This window comes from Coturnix japonica, chromosome 3 (assembly GCF_054131305.1).
Source record: "Coturnix japonica strain WE chromosome 3, WE-NBRP24, whole genome shotgun sequence".
NCBI lineage: Eukaryota > Metazoa > Chordata > Aves > Galliformes > Phasianidae > Coturnix > Coturnix japonica.
Window position 1 is genome coordinate 44,249,552 of NC_140665.1, and position 22,581 is coordinate 44,272,132.

A 22,581-nucleotide genomic window follows, 5' to 3' on the forward strand; every position below is an offset into this window, starting at 1 on the left:
ACAGGAGCCATTTGTTTTGGGAGTACCCCTGTTGTATAGATGTGCATCATGTTGTACAATAGAAGCTACCCAGACTAGGAAGCTTTTCCCTTCTGTTGTCATCACAAGAGCTTAATTTTGTGTGTGTGTTGGTTTCTTTTTACTTCCTCTTAGAGGAACAAACTGTTCTGATGTCAGCTGTTAAAAGCCCATTAAGTGACTGGAGGGCGTGCAAAGCCATATTTTTTCAGAGGAAACAATTGATGTGGTGGTGAAGTAAAAGTTGGCCCACACTCCATCCTTTGCTGCTATGCAGTTCTATTCAGTCTGAGGCTACAGCGGTGTGAAAGGAAACACAAGTGTTCTAGCAACTTGGTAAATTTGTTTCTCACTCAGCTCCAACTTGCTGACATTTTTAATGTCTTGTGTGAAAAATGGTGGGTAGTACAATGTGCTTCGCTGAATGGTAACACTGTTTTTTGGCTAATTTGTTATCTGAATCATAATGTCAGCCTCCAGGGGTTAACTGTACAGACTCATAGGAATCTAAAGAAAATTAATTTGAGGGATAAAATACCTTGTTGCTGTTGTTAACAAAACAAGACTAGATTGGTTTCAGATTGTTTTCCAGTGATTTATAGCGGAAAGCTTGACATGATCCTAGCTATAATGGCCAATTGCAAAAATTCTACTTTCAGGGGCTTTTGTAACACAAATATGGATGTGTAGTCTAAGTGGGAAAGCATCTCCTGTTTTATTGCTGAGCAGAATGCTTTGGAGAGATGGAGGTAGTGAGGACTCTCATTCTTTGCTCAGTTAGAAAGGACACTGAGAGATAATGAGATCTATAAATCCATATCGCTTGTGCCTCCATCGCAGATCAAGTTAGTTTGTGTCAGTTGTAGGATTTTTGTTTCTCTCTATCTCCCCAGGAAACTTTTTCTTGAAATGAGGGAAAAGAGGCTGGGTTTTTTCTAAGTGTCACATATGCTACTGCAGTGCACAGTCAATTTATGCACTTTATGAAGTGCGTAAATTGAAATGAGCCTGAGGTTTGGAAGGCAGACCTAGGGGGACACGTGCTGCAGGAGAGCATGGCTTGGCCAACTGAAGCTGGTATAATGCTGGGGAGTAGGAGACATCCTTGGAGGGGTGTTCAGTAGAAGAACAGAAGGAAGTTACTGAATGGTGTTTAAAAAGAGATTAACATTTACATCTCAGTGTGCTCAATACCGAGAGTACTTGCAACTAATGTCAATGGGAAGATTTATCAATAGGTGAACAGAATTTGGGACTGGGTCCCAGGCTGAGGTATGCTGATGCTGCACCAGTAGATGCCTGCCTGGCTGCCCAGCCCTTTCACACGCAGTTTAGTGACAGTTCATTCACTTCGTTTGTGATTCATCTGTAAAACCAAGCTGGAGGTGGGTAAGCATGTGAGTGCTTCCAGGGCTGTCCCAGTAGCTTTGCTGTGCTGAAGGAGGCTATTATCTGCATCAAAAGCTTCCTCAGTAGCTTATGAAGTAATGCATCAGGGTAAAAAAGTGTTGGCAGTCTGTTGATTTTATATGGCTGTGGTTTTGTAGGCTGCTGTTCTTCACCAGCTCAAAAGCTTGTGATTTTGGTATGTATGTTGTTGTCCATCCCAGTACTGGGGAGTGTTGCAAAGCTGAGCTTCATGTGAGGGGACACGATCTCTGTCAAAGCTGAAACTATACCAAAGTTTTCTGTAGGCCTCTACAGGTAAAGATATCTCTGCTGTTGAGTTTGGGTGGTGTTTAGTTTTGCCTGTTTTTAACAAGTGAAGTTGAAGAACAATACATTCTCACTCATGGCTTTCTTATTGTCTCTCTCCAGATGAACACAATGATGTACAGAAAAAGACGTTTACGAAATGGATAAATGCTCGGTTTTCCAAGGTAACACTGGTTTGAAAATACTTCTTTATTCTTTTTGATTCATTGCTCAGAACAGCGTTGGTTAAATATACTTTGCTTTATTTTGTAGAATGTGCCTAGTAAAATGTGTCAAAATATTCAATGAAACCATACATCTGCTAGGCAAAACAGTGTTTATTTCTTCATTTTCACCACGCACATAAGCATTTCCCACAAAATAAAAATATTGTTTGCCTTGTTGAAAAGCTCAGAATGAAAGGTTCTATTTGTTGTTGTTAAAATGCATCGTTATCTGCACAGTGGTGTCTGGTTGTTAGTCATCTTTAAACAGTTTATTTTTGCATGCGGTTTTCCGAGTGTATTAAAGTAGATTCTGAGCAGTAGTCACTGTGTTTACTCTGTGCTGCTGAGTCAGCTTTGCTCATCCAAAACACTCTGCAGACCTCCACGTGAGGCCACCTGGTGTTGCCACTTTAAGTATTGACTGTGAAATTTAGTATAATTGTTTGCCCATTTTGAGTTCCCTTTGGCTCTCATGCTGTACATCTCTTGTTTTAATTCTCTGTATTGACTTGAGACTTACGGAGGTTCTTGTTTTATGTTTTGGGATGAGAAGGGAAGCAGTGGTTGCTTTGGGATGCTATTCAGAGCCCACTTCTTATGCTATTCTGCTAATAGTGAAAAATGACGTGTTGCCTGGGAGTGCTGTGCCTGTGGGAAGTTTCTCTGGTTTACAGTTTGAATGTGCAAAGGAATGTGGGTTATGATCAGAGAACCACGTTTATTTTCTCCCATGTTCTTTTTCTCTAGCCAGTATGGTAAAAATAACTGCTAGTTATCCTACTTTGAATAGGGCCTTATGAGAAATCCCAGAAGTTGATGCAAGTGTAGAAAGAATGTTTTGGTGCTTTTAAAATACAGCAGCATGATAGTGCTATGGCAGTGAATGGCTGCTTCTGCAGCAGTGCCCTTCTGATATTCTTGGTCAGCTTAAAAAGAAAGTTTTACCTTCCTCCCGAGCTTCCTGTGCAATCAGACACCAGGCAATGCAGGATTTGTGGCCTCAGTTGATTCATTTTGGCCTAGGTTTGTTTTGGCTGAAAGCTGATATCCCGCACTCTTTATCCAAGGCATGCTTGTCTAGCTTCCTCTTTAGGGGAGCAGTGTGTATACATAAATGATTGCTCTCTATTCTGCCTTTGCTGCTGTAACAGAGGAATGGTTCTGTGGGAGCAGTTAGGCAGGGCAAGATTGTGTAAGGAGTGAAAACTTGGTAGGAAAGGAAGGCCTATTTTTAGAAGCTTACCTAGGCATAAAAATGTCACGATCTTGGAAATGATGGTGGTACTGAGAATGTGTTATGTGGCTTATTTGTACATGTTATGTACATGGCTTTCTATGGAAATAAATACAATTGTTTTTGGCCTTTATATACCCATATGTATATTATATTAAAAAACTTTTCCTTTTATGTTATGTATTCCATAGATCCTGCTTGCCCTCCAGGTGCTATGGTCAGATACCATCTGTATTAGAACAACTTGGTGACTTCATGGCCCATTAAAGTACCTCTAGCTATGTAAGCCATGTTGATAATTAAAGAGATTTATTTTTAAGGATGTACTGCACACATCTGATTCAAACTTGAGCATGCCCACTTTGCCATGTCAAGATCCTGGCTTAGGAAGATTTATGAACTAGCATGTTCGAATTACAAGGAAATTGCTAATGTGAAACAGAAATCTCCTGTAAGAATCTAGTTTCAACTATACTTCGAAAATGAGCAGGGGCGGGTTACATTGTTATTGGAGCTTTTTGCATTGTTCTAGATTTCTTTTCTGTGAACTAGACTGAGGGAGCTGCTTAGTAGGACTGAGAGATTTTGGAGGTTGGGTGAACATAGTAGATTTATGTGGCAGAAAATAAAACAGGGATTGAGGAATGTATGGAAATGCAAAGTTCGCTCTAAGAATTTTAATGATCCTTCCATGTTAACTATATTATTGTGCCCCTTAGTCTAGATGCATAAATAAAAACTAAGTAAGTTAAGTTTTACAGCCTATTTTCCCAACTTTGGGATTTTTGTATGCCATTGCATAACATACTTAAAATTGCCAAACTTGATTAAATAAATTCCGTGTAGATTTATGAAGGATCTAGAAAGGGAACAATCTCTCTCATCAGAGAGTAGGTAGGTGAGTGCAACGCAGTAAGGCTCAATTGTGCTCTATGATAGCGATAGCTTTTTTGGTCACTTGTCCAGCAAAATGTAAGTTCTTGCTCTATTTTGGAGTACAGTAACTTGGTTTAAAAAATAATAATAATAAAAATCTGTTCAGGTTCTAAAATCAAGAGATCAAACATGAAAAAAGTACTGAAATTATGTTCTTATCCAGAATGCTCTACTAGAGTTTTCAGAAATGAGAAGGATTGTGTACTACTTTTTCTGTTAAACTTTGGTATTATTCAGAATTGGATTATGCACAGTAAGTCAATTATACAGAGTATTTTTCTGCTTGCTGAATATTTGGCCACGTGAATCAACATAGTAAACACGATGTTCCTAAACCTTTTTATTACAGAATGGCCAGGGTTGGAAGGGACCTTAAGGAGCATCAAGCTCCAAACACCCTGCCACAGGCAGGCAACCAACCTCCGCATTTAATACTAGATCAAGCTGCCCAGGGCCCCATCCAACCTGGCCTTGAACACCTCCAGGGGCAGGGCACCACAGCCTCTCTGGGCAGCTGTTCCAGCACCTCACCACTCTCATAGTAAAGAACTTCCCCTGACATCCAACCTAAATCTTCCCTTCTTCAACTTGAAACCATTTCCCCTTATCCTACTATTATCTACTCTTTCAAAGAGTTATTTTTAGTATTATTGATTCTTCCTTCATTTCCTTTATGTGATGACTGTAAAGTGTACTAGTCTGTAGATTTTAATGGGTATATTTTCAGAACACCTTTCTGCAATGTAAGAGTATTGTCATGTGTTTACAACTATTGACAAATATAAAAAGTAAACTAATTTTCAGTATCCCATCAAATGTTGGCTTGATCTTTGTAAGGTTGGCTACTTTTGTAGTGTCTTCTTATCTGGGGCTCTATTTGAGTTCTATTTTGTCTCAGGCAGATAATTTATTCTGCAAACTGAAGCAAATAATCTAAAATACGTATTTTAGATTTTGATCAGCATAGGGAAGAGAGTTGGGGAAGATGATGCTTGTGTCATCAAAGACAGGGCTAAGTGGTCTTTGAAGGTTCATTTCTTTTGCATATAGCTACTGGTTACTTATAGGCTATGCGTTAAATTGTAGATCTCACTAGAAAGCCAGAGTTCACAAGGGAAACTTACATGAAAAGTAATTTTTCTCCCGTGAAATGTAACTACATTCTCTAACTAGCTCTACAGATCAATGCAGTGGTGATTGCAGCTTGCCTGACATGTGGGTACAGCCCAAGCTGCAAAGGCCAGATGATCCACAGCTCCTTAGCCAGTTTCAAGTTATAAAACAGGGGGAATCTGACTTTAATACCTTGGCCATGAAATCATTGCTTATTCCTACCCTGCATCTTTCAGTACTGTTCATGAAAGTAGATTAAAAGATTACTCTTTTTAGTGTCATGGGAGAAATCTTGACTAGAAGTAGAGTTTGGATCTAGTTCCACAGGATAGATTTCTGCTCTATCATCTATAGCGCTGGTCTTTTCCTTTTTGCAGTATTCACCTGTGCTTAATAAATGCTTCTTTTACCACCTGGTGAAATAAGTCAGGACCTCTGGATCTTTCTCAGCACAGCAGTAATCTACCCCTTGACCAGAAAACTAAGATTTTGACTTTTCTAGGCTTTAAAAATAATTGCAATTGGAGTGTATTTGCGTGGCATAGCAGCGGGCTCTGGGGTGTGTAGGTAAATCTTACAGACCTGTGACATTTCATCTGACAAACAGCATAGTGGTAGGACACTAGCACTTGTGGTGTGGAAAACTCCAGAAGGTTACTAGATATTCTAGGCACACTGAGACAGCAAGAAGTATTATGTCCCAATTTACACCTGCAAGCACAGACTTTTCTGCCATGTTTCATTACAGTGCCTATTTACTTGACCCTGTTCTTTTCTCCTCACTTACTACTACAACTTCCTGTGTTTGAAAGCTTGACTGAAGGCTTGACTGCCCAACAAATTCTGGCAAATCTGGATTTTTTATCATACTACCTTTTCTGTTCCCATTTCTTTGTCACTTAGTTCCTTATCCAGTGAGACCCAGTTTTTCTTGTCAAAGTTGCAGGCAAGGTCTGTCTTTCCTTCCCTTCTCCATCTCCCACTTGACATCTACTTTTCTTTTTATCCCTTACGGGATTTGATTCTTGTGTTGTTGGTAATGTTTTTGCATCTTTTTGCCCTTTTTGTCTCTTGGCAAAGTGTCAGTCTTCGCTTGTTTTCATGTTCCTATATTGCAAGGTATTCCTTTTCCAAGTTTGCTTTCAGATTGCTTATTTTCCTCTCCTGCTGTTCTTGAACTTGGCAGGTAGGAGCCACATCAGCACAAGAAACATGATGCCCTATATCTTAATTTAGATCTGTGGAGTCAGATCTGTCACAGCTTGTCGGAACTTTTGCTCTGTCACTCTAGAAGTAGTTCACTCATCCAGCATGGGTAAATCGAGACCTTTTCCTAAGGAGTTATCTTCCATTATATTTGGGAAATTCTTGTACGGAGATGGCAAAAATTCTGTTTTTAAGAAAGTTGTGTTCTGCTGAAAGAACATTAAACCCCTGGTGATGTTTATATTACGTGTGTATGTATGTATATTATATGTATAGCGAAAGGATGTGGATTTTGTTTTTCTTTTTTAAGTCTTGAATGCGAATGAACATTCTTGGAGCATGACTTGCTGACGTGGGTAGAGACAGATCTCCCAAGTTTCCAGCATCACAAGCACACTCCTGCTCTGTGATTTTTTTTTCAAAATTTAGGGTTAAAGAGCAAAAAGGAGGTTAAGGTGCAGCATGGGAGGAGACAGCATCATCCAGTGCAGCTCCAATGAAGCCTGCAAGAAGGCAAATGCTTGGTGCAGGGCTTCTGTGCGTTTGTTATCCTGTGCTCTGATACTTCTCCTAGAGAAGTACCAAATAAAACAAAGAGAAGGTTGCAGAGGAGTTTGAGCTTCTACTTGGAGTGCTTAACAACAGGATGGATCTTGTGCATCTTTAACATATTCCATCCTCCACTAGGAATTAATTCTTGTGATAATTGCAAAGTCTTATCTAACTTTCTGAATGTTGTGCTATATAAATCTTTTCCAACATTTTTGCTCCTTAATTTTTTTTCTGTTCTCCAGGGGTTGTTTTGTCATGTAGTAAATGTCTGACTCTATACTTGTGAAGACATATCGCTGCTCTGCTGCTGACTCTTAGCACATGTGATAAATCTTTTTAAAGACAAAAGTGTGCCTGTTCAAGATAATTAATTTCACATGACCCGGGGTACCTGAAGTCGAAGACCTGTTGGAATGGATTTTTTTTTGGCAGGAGAATTCTGAAGTTAAATATATGCGAAAAGGTAGATAGAAAAGATTGTTTAGGCAATTTTATCTGTCCAGGGAAACATGACCTAAGAGAGTCTGTACTTCTCTTTCCAGTTGAGTCTTTGTGGTACAAACAAGGAAATAATTCTCCTGAATTATTCCATGAGTGGAAAAGAATTGCTGTTTGTATCAACTGACATAGAGCCTTGAAAAAATTATTTGGTGTGCTTTTGTTTCTTACGTGGGTTATCTGACCTCAGAGGGAGGCACTAAGAAAGGCGGGAATGTAGGCTATGAGATGTGGTAAGGATGATGAGGCATTAATAAGTTCATGATCTCCCCTGAATTTAGATACTGCATGAGAATTGGTGGTTTTCTGCCTTTCTCTTAACTGCTGTTGGCCTCTGCTCTAAAGAAGTGCGCAGTCAGCATCATCCATGCTGGACTTAAAAGCTTGCAATAGTGATATGGACTGTAACAGCTGATTTTAGTTACTGCTCTGGACTTTGAGTTAGAGTTTGACTGTAATTCACAATCTCAGTTGGTAACTATCCCAGTTGCAGTGTTTGTGTGTCTGTTCATTCTCAGGCATGACAGCTGAATCTGGTATAGGTACGTACAGAAGCAAAGGCATTCCTTTATCTGGTCAGCAGAACCCATAGTAAGCAAGTTACTGTACTGAAGCTTTAATACAAGTTCATGTTAGTTTTGTTATGTTACATATTAGTGTGAGGTAATGTAGATGTAACTCTGTAATAGTAACTCTGGGATGTGGCGAAAATATTCAGAGTTACTGATGACTTGTTTGTTTTGCTGGCTTCCTATGTCTGATATTTGCTTTTATGTTTTTCCTCTTTTTAATGTGTAGTCAACTAGATATCTCAGGCGTTCTGTAAAATGAGCTATATTTAGCTTTTCGACTCCTTAAGCTCATGTCTATCATCTGGTAGAGTTAAACTTTCTACTGTATCTCAGTGATAGGTCTTAAAGCTCCAGACTAACAAAAAAAACAATTATGTAGTTATTTAGTTGCATTTAATTACTTCAGTGTTATTTAATTCTGTCTTTAAGATATTTTCCTCCTGTGACTTTAAATTCTTATTTTATATTCATTACTAGTTTTGTATACTGATTTCACTTGGGCATATTCAGCAAAGAAGTACCAAAGGAAGTAGAGAGCACTCAAAGTATATGTACCAAGTTGCAGTACATCTAATAGTATGTCTGTTCTTCTGTAACTCCTCAATGTCAATGGAAGGAAAATTGAAAAAAGGATCATTTTTAATAATAGTAATAATAAGAGTTATGTAACCGATGGTTAGGGTCTTAAATTAGAAATTGGCAGGATTTAGCAGTTTTTATTTGTTGACATGGTTGTTTACTTTTTTCATTGACCTTTTTTGCTTTCTGAATTTTCCCACATTGAATTCCCATGTATTGGCCTCATGGTGTAGCAGCACTGGACATTTTAAATCGATGTTAGTCATAATAAAGTGTAGTTCTTACTCCTTGTGTTGTTTGTAACTGAGTTTAAAATAAGTGGTTACCATGAGTTTCCTGGGAATGTGTTTGAATGTAACAAGTGGTACATGTTGTTCATTAAGCACTGAACCTATTCATTATTTCTCCTTTTCCAGTATAAAAAGGGGACAGGGTCTTTGCAACTCTTTCTAGAACATGCAAACTTATGCCTGTGCTGACTGGTCTTGCTCCTTATGGTCTATGCCTTTCTCCAGTTCAGAGATCACTAAGAAAAAGCAGCTACTGCCTGAGACATAGAATTGTAGAATCATTTAGTTTGGAAAAGACCCTTAAGATAAAGTCCAACCACCGACCTTATCACTACCAAGTACACCACTAAACCATGTCAATAAACTCCATGTCCACATGTTTCTTTAGTATCTCCTAGGATGGGCTTCCCTGGGTGGCTCATTTCAATGCCTGACCACTGTCTGCAAAGAAATTCTTCTTGATCCCTAGTTTAAACTTCCTCTGGCACAACTTGAGGCTATTTCTTCATGTTATATCACTTGCCATCTGAGAAAAGAAACTGACATTCTCCTCACTGCTACCTTCTTTCAGGTAGCTACTCTCATCTCCAAATTTATGAATCAACATTAAATCCACTTTCTGATATGGGTGGCTAGCAGATGTTCTTTCTGCACCCTCCTTGTCTCATGTTGCGGCAAGGGCTGGTACCAGAAGTGCTATCAAAACTCAATGTAAGGAGGTGGGCTGTTTCTGATCCTTGTTTGTGAATCCTTTGATGCACAGAACACACGTTGCCATGCCAAGGTTACAGCAGACCTTTTCTGAGATTACCTGCAGTCCTTACCTTTTTCTTTTGCTTTCCTTCCTGTTGCTTTGCCTGCCTTTCTCTTCCCTTTCCCTATTTCTCTTATGCCGGTCCCTACTGAGGTGAATCAGCTCCTTTCCTACTGCCTGTTTAAAGCATTTGGGAACCAACTTGGCATTTTCTTAAGTATGTTAATTAGTTCTTTTGGCTATCTTATGATAGACAAAATGTCTCTTATAGAAGCTGTGCCTGCAGCTCTGCTTGCAGGCTGTGAAAAGTATCTGCCAGTGGTGGCTTTTTATTTTGCTGTCACAGAAAATATAAGCTAAGTGGAGAAAAACTACCTTCTGTTGACTGATACAAGTGTTCGGTGAGGGGGATGTGAATGTTTTACACCCTGTACTGGCACAGTTCTGGTACACTCTGAGTCCCTGCCTGTCCTTTGTACTGTCTTGGTAGTGTAAGCTGGGCCCTATTTTGTCTTTCAGAAAGGACTCTTTATCTGCCTTGTGTTTGTATAGCGCTTAGCTGGCCCTTAAGTACTTACCAAAGCAACCGTGACTAGCAATTTGCCCTTGCTTGAGGGCTTAGTATGGTTTATCACTGTCAGTCTTACAATGCACATACTTGCATTTCTTCATCTATTATGCTTGGTGATAGAGTGCTGCTACTCCTGGAATGCTGGTGGAGGCTCTACTGTGTTCTGCTTGTGTCATCTTGAAGTAGAAAGTGAATAAAAATCTGTCAGTTCTGAAAAGGCAAAATTTAGACAGGCTGTGGCTTCTGCAAGATGCTTTTTTTTTATTGTTTGCAAATGTGTATTTGTGTGTCTGAGAATATCTGCACATAGATTTTTTCCAGGAGGCCAGATCTCTTTCTGGAGATTAGATGTGTGGGTATGGGAAGAGCTGAGGCCTTACCTGCAGCATGGGAGAGGACTTCTGCCTGCCCCTTCTACCTGAGCTCTGATAGCTGCAAGCACACCAGCATAGAGCTGTCCTGCAGCTGCAAACTCTGCCACAGCACGACTGAGCCATTGCTGCTTGCACAGGGCACTATGGAGCCCTGTGGGCTGCAGTGATGATGAGCTGCTGGTGGGCAGCTCAGCTCCATCACACTGCTTTTTCAAGTGTACTAGCAGTTGGTCAGATATCTTCTTGCCAAGGGGAGGAAATCCATAGGCGTTTGCAGTGGAACCTGTCTGAATTTCTGTGTGCCTTGTGATCGTGTGTGCTGTGCTTTTACACTGCCTGCTTGTGATAAGCTGCTTATTTTATGACTTATGGGCATCTGCTACCACAACAGTGTTTGAGTGGTATTACATGCAGCCAGACCTCTGCTAGCACCTGCTATCTACCCTCCTGGACAAGTGAACAATTTCTCTATGCCCATACCATCAGTATCCTCTGTGTAGTGATGCAAAACAAATCTAAATAAGATTTATTTATTTTTTTTTACTGTATTGTCCCTGTGAATTGCCTCCTCCCATTACATACCATGAACTGTACAAGAGGTTTCCTGTCCTGCAGCTTCAGCTTGCATTAAACGTTTAGTCGAGTTGCTATGAGAAGCAAAACATCTTGAAGCACCTGAGAAGTGCATGCACTAGGATGAAAACTTTGTGCCCTAGAATGGTTATGGCTGAGCAGTGGCAGTATGTGATGACAAAACATTATCAAATGCTGGGATTTAGTGAATGCTTCTATTGGCTGTTAGTCTAGGAGCTGTGTATCTTTCCATGTCCTTTACCTTAGTATGTGTGAATGTGTATAATAAACGCTTTCAGGCAAAACTTGTGAAAGTAATTAGAAAGTAATTAGAAAATGAATTTGTCGGGAAAACCTATTTTGGATCTAATTTATCATTAGAAACAGACTGATGTCTGTGTATTTTAACTAAGTTGCCTGGCTTACATGGTTGTCCTTTTTGTAGTTAGTCTAGCTGGCTGAAACTGAGTGAGCAAGGTGTGTTTCTGTACGGGAAATTGCAGTGTGGCTCCCCTGCTACTCAACTCTGATTTTGTGTGTGTAGTTCTAGTAGTATCAAACCTGATAAAATTTGACATTTAGGGAAGCCCCTAATGAGTTCTTGAGGAAAACAGATACTCTGTCTGAAAATGGGATTGCGTGGGAAATTGTCTTTTTATTTTTAAGGTTACTAATGGACATTGAGGCAGAAGGAGGAGTGTGAAGGTACAGAAGGCCCATGTCAGCTAATTCAAGTCAGATGGGCCTTTGAGGGCCTTCTTTCTGAAAAGCAATGTTACAAAACAAAGCAATAGAAAAAAGGCAATGTTAGAGGTTTAGGTTTCTTTTTAAGAAAATGTTTTTCTTTTCAAATTGACTTTTCAAGGGGACAGCTTAACTGATATCCTGGCAGCTGGCAAATGAGTGTTAAAAAGAAAATGCTCTTACTTGATGGCACAGTCAGCGGCTGTCTTAATCCCCTCTCACTCTGAGAGAATTTGCCCCAGTGGATTCTCGTAGAAAAACCCCAGTTACCTCCTCCACTAGATATAGTTAGACCATAGCATTCTTTCACAAATGATTCCTCAAATATGCCAAGTTTTGTCTTTTGCCGTTCCTTCATCTGCCCAGCATTGGCCAGGATATTCTCAGTATTAAGCTGCAGATGGAAATAAACATGGCAGAAAACAAGGATATTTTCCTGATCACTGTCATAGTTCCTTGATTTTTATCTACTACGTTCAGTAACAAAAAAGTACACTGATAGATAAAAAGGGAGGAAACGTCCTTTTCAGGTTAAACACTATTTTTTATTACCATGTTTCTTTCTTTATTCCGCAGAGTGGGACACCTCCAGTCAAGGACATGTTCACAGATCTGAAAGATGGAAGGAAGCTTTTGGACCTTTTGGAAGGTCTGACAGGGAAACCTCTGGTAAGAGAGATGTATATGAGTGTGTATTCCTGTTGAAAACAAAACAAACTGTCATGGTTTTTATGTTTGTTTTAAATAAGTGTTTCTAGAGTGTAGTCTGACTGTACTGCTGTCTACAGTTCCAGTGAATTTCCACAGAACTCTACTGGTATAATATATAGAGTCAGGTTGAAACCATTTGTGTAGCTGTTGCATTAGAGGGTTAACATGCTGTTTAGAAAAGCAGATAAAGCCAGTGGTGTTGTTTGCATAGTATATATTTTTAATAGAGGTCTTTAAAGGTCTCTTTCTCGATGATTCAGAAGAGTGAACTACTCCTGATATTCTCATGAAGGATCCCTTAAAGAAGAAAGAAAGAAAAATAACATTTAGTAGGCAAAACTAAAACCTGCATCTCCATTGGAAAAATCTTTTGTGATCCGATGGGTTTGAAAAGGCTGAAAAATTAAACAAGTTCTGTTTAGATTTGAGAATATACTTGTGGGGCTGAAAACTCTTAGCCTGCCAACACTGATGCACCTTCAGTTGGATAGATGAGGTGAAACCTGTGCCATCACATGGGACTAACCTCTTGATTTAACTTCTTATAGAAATCTCAAGTTGATTTGTTGCACTTAACAGGAAATCTTCAGGGATTTAAAATTTTACCTTTCAAGTTTGCCTTATTTTTCTGAACACATGCGTTTCACTGGTAAGTACTTATAATGATTCGCAGTCTGATTTGAGGTCTATTGAAGACAACAAGAATTTCTTTTGTTTCTAATTCACTTGATTACTGTGTTCCAAGTTCAGCTTCACACTCATGCAGTTTGATGATGCAGGAATTGAATTGTGGTGATTAAAAACAAATGGAGTGGCAGATACTGTCAAGAGTTACGGTATTTTTTTTTTTTCTCCTAAATTTAAAAGGAAGGAAAGGTCGGGAAGTGTAACTTCTTCCCAGTGTGCAAAGATTTAGCAGGGTTTTGCTGCCAGAAAAATGAATTGCTGCTTGTTCACTCTTGGGAACAAAAAAATTCCAACTACTCTGGCAAATATTCAAAACCCTCAGATTTTCCCTCAGAACTCCCATTTTGCTGTTGTATTGCCAGTACATAATTTTGCAGATGCTGGAAATAAAACTAACAGCCTAGGATAAGTGAAACATGCTTAAAATCCAAGGCTTGTCCTGTACCTTAGGTAGAGAAATTTTGTTCTGACCAGTTTTCATCTTGATGTTTTTTTTGGAAGTATTGTGGATGATCTTTCTTTTTCTATTAAGTAAAAAAAAAATCACGGGAAAAGAAAAACAATTTTTTCTGTTGCTCACATGCTTATTTTGCTTTGATCAGCTAAATTTATTTTGATACAAATGCTGTCAATCTTTTTCAGCCTAAAGAACGAGGTTCCACAAGAGTACATGCTTTAAATAATGTCAACCGAGTACTGCAAGTCTTGCATCAAAACAATGTAAGCATACTTTTCCACATCTCTTTTTATATACTTCTAAATTTATTCTTACTTGTAAATGTGTTTGTAATGCATAGAATAAAGACTGTAGCACTTAAAATGAAAATTCAGCAGGTAAATTGTTCTCAGTTCTCTTCATCCAGTGTTATTTCAGTGGCTGGTAACTTTGTGAAATCCTAAAATGCAAATTTAATCCCAGTATAACTAAACTCTATTAGAATTACTAAGATGTGTTCAGCTTTGAAAACAAAGCTGACTTATAACCCTGTTATGCATAGCTCATGAGTATGGCTGGACAAATAGCTAATCTCCAGTGAAGGTGCGTGACTTATACAACAGTCTGAAGTTATGACAGGTACTGCGTCTGTGTGTTTTCATGTCCTGCTCTCAAAATGTATGGAGATCTTTCCAGTGACGGCTGTCAAATCTTTGAGTGTAACTGCCTTTGAGGTCTGCTAATTGATCAGGAAAAGCAAACAGAAAACTCCAGCCACTCATCTTTAAGAAAAATGGGAATAATAGCTGTTTGTTTCATTTTTATTTTAAGTTTTGTTCTTATTGTCTAGAAACTAGTACTGTTGTAGCAAAATAATTTCATTTTTCCCCAGATAACCACTCCTGATAAGCATAGTTGTCTATATTTAGAATTTCTGTTTGTGAATGTCGTGAAAATAGTTTAATAACAACATCCTGGCAAAGAAATACATCTAATGAAAAAGGCACTGACATATTTATGGAAACTGCTGATAGAAGAGTTACATGAATGTCCTATATATATAATACTGCAATTTTCCTTCCACATTCATAAACCAGTGTCATATTTCTAGGAAGCAGCCAAAGTTTAGTGGTGGGTTGTTTGTTTTCCTTCTTTGAGGTATTGTAAATATTGATTTATTTTTTTTTTTTCTAAGGATAAGTAATAGGTCTTTCCAACTTCAAATTAATTTAATTTATGAATATAATAAATGAAATGATTTTGAGTTACAGTTATTAATTAGTTCTTCCTTAAGCGAGTGTTTCTAGAAGTAAACAGATGGTGTTAGTTAGCTGAAAGTTACTGAGGTCAGATGTGATTTATGCCTACTGCTTACCTTCATTAGAAAGTGTTTGTGCTTAAGATGAAGGGAAAAGAAGAAGCAGTTGCCTTCTGTGAGCTGAGAGTTTGTGACCTGTACAGTATTCAAAACCTTGAAAGCAACTTAGGAAATGTTTAAAATCTACATTGCAAGGAGCAGGCAAACCTACAAGATGTACATGTTCAAATGGTGATGGGACCTCACTCATCTAATGAGCTGAGAGACTTCATGTTGTAGGCGTAGGTTGCAATGGGAATATAGTATATTATATATTATATATATAATATATATATAATTGTGATTTGAAAAAAAAGAGGTTTTTTTGTTACTCATTCTCAGGAATATTTCTCTTCTATTCAGGTAAAAAAAGCTTTTGTCATATAAGTGTTTTATTTTTGTTCCCTTCTCCTTTGGTCTTTCTGCTCCTTGTGTTCTACAGTGCTCCAGGCTAAACTGGTAGGCACCGACAGCACTTTCAGTGTGTTTTTGCCTGTTCAGTTTACAGTTGCCTGAAGAAAGTATATCCTCGGTATTTATAAGGAGGTTTGTGTTAAAATTCCATTCTACCTGCTGTAAAAACTGGGAGAGGTCAATCCTCAAATCCAAGTACTTTAAAGCATAACTTGTTGCTAATTGCTAATCTCAACAGCAAAGTTTGGGTTTGATTTTACTACCTGGGATGACTTTGTGGAACTGAAAATTGCGTAGCTGGTATCTGAAAGCAATGAGGTTACAAATACGTTTTGCAGAAGTCAAGTTGTTCAGCCTAAAGAACGAGGCAGTTTGTTTGAAGATTGTTTGATAAGAGGAAAAACATCCACAGAAAACCATTATGTTCTTGCATACTAGGTATGTCTTATAAAATAAAATGAAACTTTGTATTGTTCTTGCCTATTTTATCATTGTAGGCTAGATCCACTGACAGACAGAGGTGGTCTCAGTCACTGACCTCTGATTGCCCATATTGTTGAACTGCTAACCAGCTCCTTGGTGTGGCTTTTGTAGATGTGAACAGTGCTGTTCCCACATACAGCTCTTAGGGTTAATGTAAGCTGGGAACTGGATAGTACAGCTTTGTTCTGGAGCCAGGATGAGAATGGAAGAGAAAAGCTTCACACAGAGTTGAAATACATGGTGTTATTTGCCCCTGGAACTGGAGGATGGCTCAGATTATTTGTGAGAATGAATCGCCATGCTCTGTACTATATGGAAACATGTTTCAGTGTCTGCTGTATAGAGGTATTTGTTTCCTTTGCCAAAGGGAGCCGTTACTAGTCCTGTTTCCATAGGTCATGGTGGTGATGCTCTGTTAACACAACAGTGTGCTCTGTTAGGTTCCTCTGAAAGATGGAGGTTGGTGCTTCTTTTCATTGACTGAATGGAGAGGAGTAGCCTCAATTCAGACTGTAAAGTAGCAGCAAGTGTCTGGTGGTGTGCTCTAAGTTCATCTTCTCCTGAGTGCTGAAAACTTAATACTGGAGTGGGTAGCCTCATGTATTCTCTTGCGTGCTGAAATAATCTAATCTCCCTATCTCTCTCCCCATTTTTTGTTTTTAAATATTCTCACTTTGATGTCCGAGGCGTATAGAAAACTTGAACATCTTATGTGTCCCTTAAGTTTTTGGTCTCCTTTTGTAAACTCGTCCCATTTGGATGCTGATTCATACAAAGCTTTAACCTTTGACAGTGTTGTTTGATAGAGTTGATTCTGACCTTTCCAGGTGGAACTGGTGAATATTGGGGGAACTGACATCGTTGATGGAAATCACAAGCTGACACTGGGGCTGCTCTGGAGCATTATCTTGCATTGGCAGGTGAGGAGGATGTAGTGAGATCTCTTCCCTTCCAGGAATCATGTACATCTAATCTGGGATTCTCACAAATCTTTCTGGAGTTTTGTCAGTGTTAAAAAAAAAAAACACGTTTCTATTTTAGGCTGGTAAATAAAGACAGGCCAGTGTTTGGTTTCTGACCTCTGTTGGCTGCCTCCTGTGATGTGTATTCCAATGAGCTATGTTGTACTTGCTCATTTCAGTACCTATGGCTGTTAATTACTGGGACTTTTCATGCTAAAACATTGTTTATGTTTGTTCCTCAAGACTTAAGCACTTACATTTGCAGGTGTTTTTCTGCTGTCTTGGTAGCTTTGTTGGGCTTACATCTTTCATGCGGCTCTGGAGGTTTGTTTCTCAGAGTCATAGATTGAATTGCTCCCAGTTTATCCACATACCTGAGAGGATCACTGGATTCACTTGGAGGGACTTCAGCGGATGCTTGTGCATAGCACATCAAACAGCACACTTCCTGTGTTGGCTGAACAGTTATCCTGTTCTTGCCAAAAGCCTCTGCAAAGTTGTATTTTTGGGGTTTGTTTACTAACGAAACCCCAGTGCAAGGCAGTAAGAAATATTATACCCCATGGTGAGTGCTGGCAGCAATGAGGAGTGGGGGAGGGCTGTAATGTAGGAGTAACTTGCCATTTATTACATGGTGCTTTACTGGTACTTGTGATCAGTAGAGAGTAAAGATGGCCTGAAGGCTCCTATTCCTACCTCTCATATAAAGAGTTGAAGCTTGACTCATAGCTTTTCACGGAAAAGAGCCTTTTCTGGTTTGTAAACTAGCTTGGTTGAAGAGATTTGTAAGCAGGAGAAGTGGAGAGCATGTCTGTAAGGTGTCGGTGCTGCTGTCTTGCAGGTGAAGGATGTCATGAAGAATATCATGTCAGATTTGCAGCAGACCAACAGTGAGAAAATCTTGTTGAGCTGGGTTCGGCAGTCCTCAAGACCTTATAGTCAAGTCAATGTTTTGAACTTCACAACGAGCTGGGCAGATGGACTTGCTTTTAATGCTATCATCCACAGACACAAGTAAGTGACATAGTTCATACCTATTGAAGTAAGCTGCGTTTTTTTTCACCTGTGTCTTTGTGCTTGAGCATTTGCAGACTTCTAGGCTGTTTCAGTAGTTCATTTTTGTTGTAGTAGCAAATAACAATGCATAGATACTGCTGGACCCTTGCCAAAAACAAAGCCAAGGCAGCAATGCAACTCTCATAATTCTTGCATGTACTCTCACTAAGTGGATTTACATCCTACAGAGGTATCTACTATACAGAGTGTATGCTGAATGAGTATCTATACTGATTGATCTCTGTCAGTTATGTTGCTTCTCCTTGCATTTTCTTCATTTTATCTTCCCTCCCATGCAATGGGAAAACTCCTTCACCTTGCCATATCGCTTTAGTAGGAAAGTACAGAAGCTTCAAAATGAAGGATTGAGAAAGATGAGCTCTGTGGCTCTTTTTAGGTTTTCAATATATGTTACTTGAAGGACTCTATTCAGTGCTTTCAGGAGGGCAACTTCTTTGCATGTGTTGTTGAGTAGAAGAATGTTCAGCATGTTAATGGCATGATGATATTACCTCCTAGCCACCAGGTAGCTGTCATAGCAAAAAGTTCATATATTCTGTGTATAAATATTCTGGGCACCAATGTTCTGGGTGCTGGTAAAGTGTTCACAAAGCCCGTGTTCTCTGATCTTCAGCCTAGGCCTGGTCTGATGTACCAGTGTCTTTAGGGTCTGGCTGGTGTTCAGCCTGCACACATGTACGGAGAGCATATGTGCATTCAGAGGGCTTCTGAAAGTTTGGAAGAGATGTTTTGGAAAGGCAGAGAAATACTTATGGGAGTCGCTGGAGTTTACACTGTCAGAAGTGTTAACAAGGTGTGATCTTTACAGGTGGTTTTCTTGTCAGTGTAATTGTCTGTAAAGGCATAGCTCTGCCAGTGAACATAAAGCTTTGTCAGAGAGAGATCACTAGCTTTAGACACAGGTGAGACTCATGTTCCTAATAATGAATACTGAGAAGGACAGAGTTAGAAAAATCAGCTTTAGGCTGTTTGTGGACCTTATGCCCTTTGACTCTCTGCTTGGGCTTTCTGGGTTCTGAAATCTGTGAGCTCTATCCTTTCCAAAGCACTGCTATATAGCAAAAGTACCTGATAAAACCTTTGCATGACTGTGCTTTCCTCTGGCTTTGGAAAACTTCTCATAGTTAGCTGTCTCTCTGCTGTTCCTTTGAGCCTTTTATACCCTCTTCTGGGAACCTGGCAAGCTTGGAATTCTTAACACCTGCAGTCCTTAAGCAAAGCACCATTTTCCCAACACTTCCCCATGTCTTGAACTGGCTTTAAATCCAGGCAGCCTTTGAAAGGGAGAATCTGTAAAAGACCCTTGCAGGGAACAAAGGGATTGAGGCATGTTGCAGAATTGGTAGGACAGCAAAGCTGCTTAGCTTACCTGGATCAGTATTGCCTCCCTGCCTAAGGAGTACTTTCAGTATTGTGTTTTTTATTTAGTTTTGTCCTCGTGCACTTAATATAAGGGAATTCTTGTGGTTCCTATTAAGAGCTTTAGTAGCTCGCTTTTCTCTGTGTGTCTACGAACAGTCTCTAATAGTTTTACCTCTTGGTTGTAATATTGAATAACTTCGTTAACACTCTCAGTACTTAAGTTATATAAAGTAATGGGACATAAAACATTTTATTGTGTTAGTCTCTTTCATTTTCTAATATTAGCTAAGTTCTTCTTTGAATTGAGTTCTATTCTTTGGTACAGTTTTTTTCTACTCCTAGGTCAATACCTAGGTTACGTTCTATTAGAATTTGCATTACTGTGGCAGTTAGTGCATGTATAATACATTCATTGCAAAATGTTTTTCAAAGTAAAAGTCTCTTCTGAAACTTTGTGAATCTGTGCAGCTGTCTTTTGCTTCTTGTATTGAAGTACAGTATTCCATAAACATGTATTAGGAGCTTTACACATTTGCCCCCCTGTCCCAGCTTTTATTCTGGCTTTTTGCTCCTCAGACTCTGTTGGTTTATGGCCTTCCTATTTCACTAAGTTTGATAATCCAACAGATGTTAAAAGAATACTCTCAGGTCAATTTATAACTGAAATAAGAATTAAAAGAACTGAAGGCAATCACATTTCTTCCTCCCCAGTTTCTGTGGAATGCAGAATCAATAGCAGTATTTTGACAAGCCACTATACAGAGGAATGTAAAGTATTTTAATGGTTTGTAGCTGTAATGGCTCATCATGCCCTGTGGGTATAGATAGCAATGGGAGGGGGCCCTCTTTGCTGATGCTTTTTTTTACTCCATACTCTCTGCACTTTACCACTTAGATCTGCTGGTATGTTTTTGAGTATGCGGCTGGGCTGGAAATATGGTTTGGTTAATGCTAATGGAAGTTGAAGGGTGCTGGGCTGCTGATGCTGTAAATCTATCTACATGTTGGTCTAATTCATGGTGTGACTCATGAATGCTTCAGATTTTTCTTTTTAAAGAAGGGAGGAAGGCCAAGTGACATAGTAAGTTAGCAGGTGTGGAGATTCCTGTTCCTGGCTGTGATGATCTTGGCTGGTCACTGAGCTACATGACAAGTTTAGAGTGAGGCTCTCTAGAAACAGAGTAGAGTGACTCTTGATTACGTGGCATGGCCTGACACAAAAACCCCATAGTGGGAATAACACTGTAAAAAGAAAGAATTGAAGAAAATTGCTTCCAGAAGAAATTTAAAACACAGAATTTACTTATTTTCTTGTTATTAGTACTTAGCCTCTAGTTACACTTAATGTAAGAATGAAATGTGGATGGCACTGTGGACATGTGGTCACTTAAGCTGTTTGTGATTGCCAGTATGTTTTTGTATTTCTGCATTTGTGAATTCACTGGGATTTGTTTTTTGTATGTATGTTCATGTTTATATTGCTTATATAGCTACCTCATCATCTGTAACTTAAAATTCCGAATGGCATGGGTCTTTAAATTTAGATTAAATTCACTGTTCTTTTTTTCTGTTTTGTTTTTTGCTTTCAGACCTGAGTTCTTCAGCTGGGATAAAGTTATAATGATGTCTCCGATTGAGAGACTGGAACATGCTTTCAGCATAGCCAAAAACCACCTGGGAATTGAGAAACTGTTGGATCCTGAAGGTGCAAAATAGTTATTCTACTTGAGATTTGAAGCTTTTTGAGCTTTTCAAGAAAATGCTTATATAGACCTTTATTGTTAGTACAAATTCCAGCAATTTTGTGCAGTAGTATTTTGTTTCGGTCCCTTAAATTTGAAGTTAAAAGTATGTAAATTGTAGGGAAAGAGAGAGTATGCTTGTATATGGCTGTTTCAGCTTTGTTGAATGTTAAGGTTCAGACTGGCTTACCCTTCAGAGGCAGCATACAGGAACATAAACAAAAACCATGTACAAATTTTATTTTAGGGAGGGGTTCTATTGCAAATAGACTTTCCTGATGAACTAGAGCATTTTGCAGAATGGGATAGCTTAAGTGTTTGCGATCTTTTGTTCTTTACTATATACACTCTGTGTAACAGTAGCTGTCAACGCTGTGAATACCTTACTGTGAACTCTCATCAGGAAACTTGTGTGGCCCTTTCTTAAAATCCTGAGCTGTCACTCTGCTTTGAAGTGAATCTCTGAAGATCCATTCTGTATGACAAACTCTCAAACTTTATGGATGGAAGCACCACCACCTTATTTATTCATTTATTTATTTAATTTTACCTTTTCTTTTTAAAAGTAAGCTGAATGAGTAGAACTCAGAACCCCAACTATATGTAAACCAGAGTCTGTGAAACTCTTTTCCATATGAAAAGTATACAAATGAACTGACCTGTGCTGAAAGCGAGGGTAGAACTCAAGTAGAAGTGTCTTTTTGAAGGATTTTGTTCCTGAACTGCATTTCTTCTTAGGAGATTCTCAAGAATGTTTCCAAAACCATTTTTATTCCTCAGTAACTTCAGGTTTGGGCTCTTCAAAAAAGGTCATACCTTTTAATGTAAATTCAATTGCAAACATAGGAAATTATTTTTGTATTGTTTCTTTAGTTGTGCTTTCAACATGTCTGAAAATGCAGTCTTTTAAAGAAAACCTTACTAAGGGCTAATTAACAGGGGAACCTGTACTTTACTCTGTATGTGAAGTATTATTGTCTTAACTGTATTCTGTGTAATGAATTAGAAAAGCAGTTTCTTTATTAATCCCTCTTCCCTTTTTTTTTTTTTTTTTTTGATGCAGATGTTGCTGTACCACTTCCAGACAAAAAGTCTATTATCATGTATTTAACATCTTTGTTTGAGGTCCTTCCTAAGCAAGTCACCATGGAAGACATTCGGGAAGTGGAGACCCTTCCAAGGAGATTCAAACAGGAATGTGAAGATGGAGAATTCAACTTGAAGCAGGCATGTTTGTTATCGGAGCCTGTCTGTGTCTTCTTGACTTATTTTAGCTGATCTTCAGGCTTGTCAGTTCCCTGCAACATGCTTTCTATCTTATTGAACTTAATTGGGAAAAATATGAAAAATCATACCATCTTTCTGAATGCCTTCGTTGACTTTATCTTCCTTTTTCTTTCCTGATTCGTCTATG

At 38.8% G+C, this 22,581-nt stretch overlaps 1 protein-coding gene across 10 annotated transcripts in view; it reads left to right on the forward strand.

The window, feature by feature from the left end:
* Positions 1-22,581, forward strand: part of UTRN (utrophin) — a 326,938-nt gene that overhangs the window by 50,114 nt on the left and 254,243 nt on the right. For all 10 annotated transcript variants that reach the window (XR_014943989.1, XM_085541440.1, XM_015858078.3 and 7 more), the window contains 7 exons: positions 1,837-1,898; positions 12,513-12,605; positions 13,977-14,054; positions 16,852-16,944; positions 17,828-18,000; positions 21,015-21,130; positions 22,231-22,394. Coding sequence is in view for 9 of the 10 variants with exons in the window: in XM_085541440.1 (XP_085397566.1) it covers positions 1,837-1,898; positions 12,513-12,605; positions 13,977-14,054; positions 16,852-16,944; positions 17,828-18,000; positions 21,015-21,130; positions 22,231-22,394 (779 nt within the window). In the remaining variant the exon portion in view is untranslated. The remainder of the gene's footprint in view (positions 1-1,836; positions 1,899-12,512; positions 12,606-13,976; positions 14,055-16,851; positions 16,945-17,827; positions 18,001-21,014; positions 21,131-22,230; positions 22,395-22,581) is intronic.